Source organism: Maylandia zebra, linkage group LG23 (genome assembly GCF_041146795.1).
Source record: "Maylandia zebra isolate NMK-2024a linkage group LG23, Mzebra_GT3a, whole genome shotgun sequence".
NCBI classification, from domain to species: domain Eukaryota; kingdom Metazoa; phylum Chordata; class Actinopteri; order Cichliformes; family Cichlidae; genus Maylandia; species Maylandia zebra.
Window position 1 is genome coordinate 8,583,626 of NC_135188.1, and position 8,390 is coordinate 8,592,015.

At 43.5% G+C, this 8,390-nt stretch overlaps 1 protein-coding gene and 1 long non-coding RNA gene across 4 annotated transcripts; one reads left to right on the top strand and one right to left on the bottom strand.

Annotated features, from left to right (window-relative positions):
* The first annotated feature begins 239 nt into the window (after positions 1-239).
* On the top strand, positions 240-7,608 carry aasdh (aminoadipate-semialdehyde dehydrogenase). 2 transcript variants are annotated; one of them, XR_191348.3, is made up of 14 exons: positions 240-633; positions 1,515-1,635; positions 2,399-2,682; positions 2,765-2,957; positions 3,034-3,275; positions 3,367-3,473; positions 3,559-3,731; positions 4,499-4,835; positions 4,932-5,044; positions 5,139-5,838; positions 5,941-6,104; positions 6,225-6,350; positions 6,765-6,891; positions 7,138-7,278. XR_191348.3 is itself a non-coding variant. In XM_004557156.3 (14 exons), exons 1-14 carry the CDS (start codon positions 323-325, stop codon positions 7,531-7,533), a joined length of 3,399 nt encoding a protein of 1,132 aa, XP_004557213.3. In that variant the 5' UTR covers positions 242-322; the 3' UTR covers positions 7,534-7,608. The 2 variants fall into 2 exon arrangements, 1 of the variants encoding a protein (XP_004557213.3); XM_004557156.3 differs by having other exon boundaries at positions 242-633; positions 6,760-6,891; positions 7,138-7,608.
* On the bottom strand, positions 758-4,542 carry LOC143414951 (uncharacterized). 2 transcript variants are annotated; one of them, XR_013095560.1, is made up of 3 exons: positions 4,453-4,542; positions 1,491-1,629; positions 758-1,363 (listed from the first exon to the last, which is right to left on the bottom strand). It is a non-coding gene; the product is annotated as an uncharacterized LOC143414951 (long non-coding RNA). The 2 variants fall into 2 exon arrangements; XR_013095561.1 differs by having other exon boundaries at positions 1,491-3,496; positions 4,453-4,526.
* Positions 7,609-8,390: the final 782 nt, after the last annotated feature.

The window sequence follows — 8,390 nt, forward strand, 5'->3', positions numbered from 1 at the left end:
CCTTCCTTGATACTAGGAAATTGCGGTTGTATCTTTATTGCGTTTAATTTGAAAGACAAAATTAAAATAGAAAACTGTTGTTTTGTGTTAGCAGTGATAACACGTAGCGGTTATTGTTCATATGAAAATGACTGCAAGTATTAATAATATTTTGTAAGCAAAATTTTAAAACGACATTTAAGGACAAATTGTTGTTATGGCCGAGCTTTGAGACGAGCATTTGAAATAACCGTTCATTGCTTACTGTAAAATCCGCGTCATCAATCCTCGACAAATGTGCTTGTAAACAAATCCAGCTTCTTCTGAAATTAGCAACACTTGAATGTTTAAAAATTTTCGGGTTTTGCCAGAATGTACACCGACAGAAGATGAGCATTTGGTCACTAAAGGGCTTCTCAACATGTCTGCTCGGACGCTGCAGGAGCTGGTCGCCGCCGCTGCCTCCCTGCACGCCGACAGGCTGGCTGTGACACACTCGGTGTCCGGAAAACCATCGGCGTCCCTCACCTACAGAGACCTGGTTCAACTCGCCGATGAATTCTCTCGTGCTTTGCAAAATAACTGTTCTCCTAGGAGCGGGGTGATCGGGCTTTACTGCAGAGATGATTTGTTTGTACCTGTCTGGATTTTGGGGTGAGTGCAAACATTAGAGATCGACCTCTGTAATTTATTTATGGGCGATATTAGTGATCAGAATCAAGGAGACGGAAATTGAGGCAACAAAAAAAAAAAAAACCCACAAAAAGGAAAGTTGTCATTCCAAGCTACGATAATTTATATCAAAATATATACAGTGAATTCTTATTTATGTGACAGGTACAATGCATGTTAATAAAAGAGAGTACACAGAAGATTCAAGGATGTAGTAGAGTAGAATTTGCAGGTGACAAGATAAGATAACCTTTAGTTGTCCCACATGTGGAAAGTTTGTTTTGTTACAGCAGAAAGTGGACAGTGCAAAGTTACATAGCAAAACTTAGAAAACACTGGAATAGAATAAGATAAGATACTGTACACAATAGAATAGAATAAAATTAAAAATAAAGAATAAAATAAAACAAATGCTATATGCAACTGAGTATAATACAACGATGTCAGAAAAGAGTATTGCACTTAGTTTTATTGCTATTGCACATGCGTGTGTTTGGTCAGTTGGAAGTCTTTGTTGTGGTGTCTGACAGCAGTGGGGAGGAAAGACCTGCAAATCTCTCCGTCCCACATCGTGGGTGCCGCATCCTGCCACTGAAGGAGTTGCTCAGTGCTGTCAGAGTCTGCATGGGGTGGGAGATGTTGTCCAGCAGGGATGACAGCTTAGCCACCATTCTCCTATCATTCACCACCTCCACTGGGTCCAGAGGGCATCCTAGAACAGAGCTGAAGAGCTGTCATATTCAGAACTTCTCATTATTTTAATATTTGTCAGTGCCTATGTGCTTCTTGTGTGTTATGGCTGCATGTGCCTCACTGCTCTATAACAAATCATAACTCACAAATGACTCTGCTTTGTTTGTCAGGATCTTGCAATCCTCTGCTGCTTACGTCCCACTGGACCCAGAATCTCCTGGACTCCTCTCTGCCAGAGTCATGAACCAATGTGGCCTCAAGTACTGTGCTGTACAGACCGACCTCCTGCAGGTTGAATTTTGTCATATTTTATCAGCATTAATACAACAGCTGTGAGTAATTTTGCAAATGTAATACTCAGGCCTCACTTAACCCTCGGAGTAAAAGAGTAAAAAAAATATGTATGTGGGGTAATCAGGTTTTTAGTTTTTAACTGTTGCAAATCTGCAACGCCTGCCTTGAGAGGGTTAAAAGGTTAAACCATCCAGACGATGAAAACACACGAGAAAGGCCATGGTCTTATTTATTTATTAAGGCCAACAGCCACCTTTGTCTTTCCAGATTTAGTACATAAAAATACACACAGCCATGGAGACATCCTGAGAAAGAACCCCACCCCAAAAGACATGGAAATATAAAATAATGATAAAATTAGATATTCACAAAGCTGACACTGACCTATTACAACAAGGGCTCCACAGTGGGACTTTGATTCTGTCTGATTCTGTCCATCTAGTATAACAATCTGTGCAATAGCCAACCCAAGATTCTAATTAATTAATCCAGCTACGTAACCTGAGAACATCTTACTAGCCAGATGACTGTGGATTTTGGGGTGTTTGGGTTGAATTTTTCTTTACAAAACCCAATTCAAGATCCCCTCCTGTGCAGTAACAAAAAATATTCCAAGTGTATGTTTCCTACAGATGACTCGTCTGTAATATTAAGAGTTTTTTTTTTTAATGCAATATCAGAACACCTTTGTAAATTCTTTGTTAATGAATTGTGTTTTTTTGTGAATATTTATATTGCAATTGTTTTTTTCAACTTAAAGCAATTTCAGGCAGCTCTCATCAAACACGTAACTGTGGAAGTTTGTGTGGAGCTGCTCAAGTTCAAACTGACTCTGATTCACATCGAGCCGCTGCGAGTCGCCCAGCGTGAACGAGGAGCAGGACAAACTTCATCAGTAAATGATCTCAGCGGTTCAGCTGTGGAGCAAGACGACGCTGGGCGCAGGGAGTTGGCGTATGTGCTGCACACATCGGGAACAACAGGCTTTCCAAAGACTGTCAGGGTACCACACAGGTGTATACTTCCCAACATACTGCATCTGAGGTCAGTAAGGAATCATTTATGCCTTTGCCTGTTGTAGAGTGGCATTTTCAGTCCAAGACAAATCCCTTCTCTTTCTGCTCAGATCTTTGTTTCAGATGAGGCCGGATGATGTGGTTTTCCTCGCCTCACCTTTAACCTTTGATCCCTCAGTAGTGGATATTTTTCTCGCCTTATCATCTGGGGCTCAACTCCTCATTGTCCCTAATGTGATTAAGAAAATGCCCAATCGACTAGCTGAACTGTTGTTCAACGATCACAAGACAACTGTCCTCCAGGCAAGTGTAGAGCCAGTTGTGTTTGTGAGGCAGTATTCCTTGTTTGTGCAATGCTTCATTTTCACTGTTGTCACAGGTCACGCCCACTCTGCTGTTGCGCTTCGGCCATCGTATTCTAAAACAGGACGTGCTGTCGTGCGGCTCTTCACTGCGGGTGTTGGCTCTGGGTGGAGAAGCCTGCCCGTCGCCCACTCTGCTGGAGAGCTGGAGACATGAGGACAATAAAACCAAAATCTACAACATCTACGGGATCACTGAGGTTTCCTGCTGGGCCAGCTGTTACAGAATACCAGAGTCTCTGCTGCGGTCAAGTAACCTGTGAGTGGACCCCCCGTTTTAAAATGTTCATGACTTCTACAAGTTTGTCCTACAGATGTAGGAGTTATCTAACATTACAAACATCTCACAGCACGGTGTCTTCTGTGCCTCTCGGGACTCCTCTGATGGGCACAGTGGTGGAAGTCAGAGATGAACATGGCTGTGTTGTTTCAGAGGGTGAAGGACAGATCTTCATAGGTAGGAAAAACACTGTGAGTTCTCTGCAAATTAATCACATTGAGATGAAGAAAAACCTCATGAATTCATATGATCGTTTGTGCAGGTGGAGAGGACCGAGTGTGTCTCTTGGATGATGAAGACACTGTTGTCCCTGGGACGATGAGGGCTACAGGAGACTGGGTGAATGTTAAAGATGGACAGCTGCACTACCTGGGACGGAGAGACCGACTGATCAAACGCAATGGAAAACGAGTGAACTTAGACAGCCTGCAGCAAGTAAGATGTTTTCTGATGTATGAATTATAAGTCACGTGATTGATTCAAAAAAGAAATAAGTCCACTGGCTTAGCCTCATGTTAGACCAAGACTGACACATGAAGGAACACACATCACTCGTGCTTTTAACATCCAACAACTTTTACGTCTTATCCAGGTCACAGTGTCAGCAGAGAAGCCCAGACCTTGGTTTCTGAGGGATGAGCTTGACCACCTCCCCAAAATACCCTCCCCAAGCTCAGTCAGAGTTGTAGCAACGTGTTTCCGAGCTAGCCAAGAAATATAATCTCTCTGCCTGGCCTGGGTCTGCTCCAGGGCCTGTTCTTGTTAGAACATGCCTGGAATACCTCAACTGGGAGGCGCCTTAGTCAGTTTCTCGAGCCACTTCAACTGGATCCTTTTTTTAACATACTGAAGGCAAAGCTGATGTACTGATTGTGGTAAACTAAAGGAAAGATTTGAATCCTTAACCCCCACCCTAAAGAAATCTGGTGTCTCTGTTATGAACCAGTTTCCTCACTCAGATTCACTGTTACTAAAAATAATGAAAGACTATTTTTTCAATTTATTGTCACATACACACAGCAATAAGAAAAAAAGAGAAAACAAGAGAAAAGCAGTTTTAGCTGATTAATAATTGCGTTTTTAAACTGGTGGCACCTTTTCTTAATGCTGTACTTTAATGTGGATACTTTTCATTAATTCTTTGTAAACAAAATACCTTTTCAACATCTTTTTGATTTTGATTTACATCTCCCCTCCTGCAGGTCCTGCTGAGTCTCCCTCAGGTGGAAGCCTGCGCTGTGGGTCTGCACCAAGGATTTCGACTTCTCGCCTTTGTCGTGGCATCCACATCTGGACACCAGAAGGCAGCTTCCACCTCCGCATCTGTACAGCAACGTGCAGAACAAATTCCCTCTGCTTGTGCTTTTGGTGAGCATGCTGAGAACCTACCCTCTTCTGTCAACCCCCCCCTGGAGGAGTCAGGCGGTGCAGACGGAGATCTGAAGAAGCTCATTCTGAGCCAGTTGTCTCTGCTGCTGCCTGCTCACAGCGTTCCTGACACGCTGGTGCTTGTCCCGGCTTTATGCCTGACTGCTCACGGTGAGCTTTAGACACGCTGTCACTGCTGAGGAGAAACAGCAGCTAATTCATTCACCGCTTTATCCATTCACCTTTCTAACTGTTGTTTTTTGATAGGCAAAGTCAACATAGAGGCATTAGTCCGAGTTTATGAAAAACAGAGACAGTGTTTAGAGTCTTCACAGAGAAATCGCAGTGAACTGAGGCAAATTCTTCAGACTCTGTGGCGGGTATTTTTCATTTTTGATGACAACATTCATGCTCTAAATTTAAATAAACTGTTGTCTCCTTATGTTCATTTTCTTTTAAACTATCTATCAACAGGATACTTTAAATCTTGCTGTAGATGTTACCGTTGACGAGAAGTCCAAGTTCCTGTTCAGTGGAGGAGATTCTCTGAAGGCTCTGCATCTCTGTGAAGACATCCTCACTGCTGTGGGAGTGACCTCACCAGAGCTCCTGGAGGTTATACTTGATGGGACCTTCTCTGACATCGTGAATCATGTTGCCAGAGCAAGAGGAATCTTGGAGCATGAGAACAGCCAGTCAACGCCGTCTCAGGCCAAGAGACGGCACGTCGAATCCACGTCTCAGGTACTAGAAAAGAGAGTGCGCAAAGACTGGACAGCAGCTGAGAGTCTGCAGGTGGAGAAACAGGCTGTGAAAGTCATAAGAAGAGGGGGCAAGGTGATAGAGATGAACATCGGATATACAGAAGATGATAAAACCGTGCAGAATCAACTTCTTGGAGAAAGGGAGTCTTGTGGAGAAGCTGATTTGGGCCTCAGTCTGAGCTGGTCCTCAGACACAGGCAGATGTGTGGACGCCTCCCCGGTGCTTCTAGTACAAAACAGAGCTGAGCACAGGTCAGATTTGTTCAAAGCAACAGTGTTTATCGGCTCACACTCCCACAGGATCCAGGCTTTAGACGTCGCCACCGGAAACCTAATGTGGGAGCGAGTTCTTGGAGACAGAATCGAGGCCTCTGCTGCCGTGTCTCACTGTGGCGCCCTTGTTGTAATAGGTAAGTGTCAGCTTTGTGAATACCTAATGTTCAGGAGGTTTTATTACTTTATATTTCTATATCTAACCCTTTTTTTTGGGGGGGGGGGGGGTTCTTTCACAGGATGTTATGACGGCTGTGTGTATTTTTTATGCACTGAAACTGGAAAGACACAGTGGGTGTTTGAGACGGGAGATGCTGTGAAGAGCTGTCCTGCTGTGGATCCTCTCACTGGTCTGGTGGTAGTGGGCTCACACGATGGGTACGTTTACGCCCTAAACTCAGAGGTGAGTGCTCGATGCAAAGAGACACAAGGACTCGAATGATTCAGAAAAGTCACAGATTGATGGTTGCACTCGATACCTGTCTCACGTGTTTGAAGCAGACACTCTATTTTCTGTTTTCAGGTTCAGACGTGTGTTTGGAAGTGTCACTGTGGTGGAGGAGCTGTGTTTTCTTCTCCACGTCTTCACGCGTCACGCCGTCAGGTGTACGCGGCTTCACTGGGAGGACGCCTGCTCTGTCTCAGCATCGTAAGTGAAGGTCGTTTTGCCATTTGGTGCACAAGTGGAAATAAGAAAGGAAGAGGCACGAGTCTGTTTGAATCACAAATTTTTGTAAAAATATTTCTATGATGACCTTGAGGGTGTTAGTTTAACGTTTAAAATGAGAAAGCTCTTCATCTTTCAGCTGTTCCCTTTAGGAGTCGCCATGCAGATCATCTGTCTCCATCTCACACTATCGCTAGCATCCTCCTCTGTCACGTCAACCCTCTGCATGTCCATTTTCACTACATTCATGAACTTTCTCTGTAGCCTTCCTCTTTCCCTTATGTGCACATTTGTCTCAAAAGAGAAATTTGCTACTGACTATAAAACATTAAAAAAGGAGAATAATAAGAGTGATGGCCCTACATGTCTCACGTGTGTTTCTCTTTCCCAGGACAGTGGAGATGTCTTGTGGTCTTACTGCAGAGACACTCCTTTCTTCTCCTCACCAAACTGCTTCTCTGAGCACATTGTGATCGGCTCGGTTGATGGACACATCTGCTGCTTCAGCAACACAGGGAAACTTGTAAGGAGCTCACTTTTTGTTATAATATTTTCCAGTTACTATATATACAAAACCTGATTTGCTGAAGATTTGAGCGATTTCGGGGGTTTTGGTTTTTTTTTTTGGTTTTTTTTACATTAAAGTCACAACCACTCATTACGACAACATTCAAATGTACTCGTATGGTGAAAAGGGGGGAAGGGGCCTGGCTATTTTCTGAATCCTCTGTGTAATTCATAACTGTATGACCCTTGTGTGTATTTGCAGCTGTGGCAGTTTCTAACAAAGGGTCCAGTTTTCTCCTCTCCATGCATCACGTCAGACCAGCAGAGACTTCTGTGTGGATCACATGACGGTTGCCTGTACTGTTTGAATTGTGCAGATGGCTCTTTGGTTTGGACTTTTCAGACGACAGGCAAGGTGTACTCCACCCCATTTGTGTTTGACGGCTCAGCTGTGGGAAAAAGGGGTTCACTGGTGGGCCTGGCCTCCACTGACGGCACAGTCTGGATCCTGGATGGAAAAGACGGACGGATGTTGGCCTTGCATACCTTTCCCGGGGAGCTGTTTTCATCCCCGGTGGTGTGGGAAAGGTCACTCCTAGTCGGATGTCGTAATGACTATGTGTATTGTCTGAGCCTGAGTGTAAAAGAGGAAACGTAGAAGGATATATTTTATTTTTGTACCTTTTTTAAAAAAAAACAAAAAAACAATAAACACAACTTGTTTGTCAGTGAAGTGAGGTGTTTTGGGAAATAGGATTTTTAAGTCAATTCTACTTGTTTTCTGAGATCCATATGTCTTGTTACACATTACAAGCTTAGTTGAGGCATTTTTTTAGAACTCATCAATCTTTATAATTTCAAAGGGAGTCCACATCCCTGATGTGACCATCTCAGGCATGCACTCTGCCCCACCCACTTTCCGTTTAAACCAGGGTGGTGTTGGGGCCCGCCAAAACACACAGAGCTGTAAATGGAAACAGCTGTGCTGATTACTGCACGTCGCAGGTCACTGGGTTACACTTACACTGGGACAAATCTAGTGAACATACACTATATTGCCAAAAGTATTTGCTCATCTGCCTTCACATGCATATAAATGTTGGAGGAGAAGCCCTAGCTCACAGTGTCCACTCTGATTCATCCCAAAGATGTTCTGTTGGGTGGAGGTCAGGCCTCTGTGCACCATGCTTTATGCACCTGTAGCCATGGAAGTAATCGAAACACCCGAATTCAGTGGTTTGGATGGGTGAGTGAATACTTTTGATGATATAGTTTACCAAAAGTATATCAAAACCATTTTTAGATTATGTCCCAATTAGAATAATGTAAAACAGAGAAGGAAGCGAGCTAAAACAGCTTGTTTCATTCAAATATGAACTCAAGGGCTGCACCGAGACTTAGCAGTAAGGTAAACTGATTAATTTGAATTATGAATCATGTAAAGCCACTTCAAGAATAGAAATATGGAGTTTGTAATGAGCATAGTACTTTCCCCTTCGTGATTTTGAACAGTAT

What these genes read in the sequence shown, in the direction of transcription:
- aasdh (XM_004557156.3), top strand. Translation starts at nt 323, where the DNA reads ATGTTTAAAAATTTTCGGGTTTTGCCAGAATGTACACCGACAGAAGAT. An exon ending in ACTTAGACAGCCTGCAGCAA is followed by an intron (nt 3,732 to 4,498) that starts GTAAGATGTTTT and finishes CCCCTCCTGCAG; the next exon opens with GTCCTGCTGAGTCTCCCTCA. An exon ending in TGGCGCCCTTGTTGTAATAG is followed by an intron (nt 5,839 to 5,940) that starts GTAAGTGTCAGC and finishes GTTCTTTCACAG; the next exon opens with GATGTTATGACGGCTGTGTG.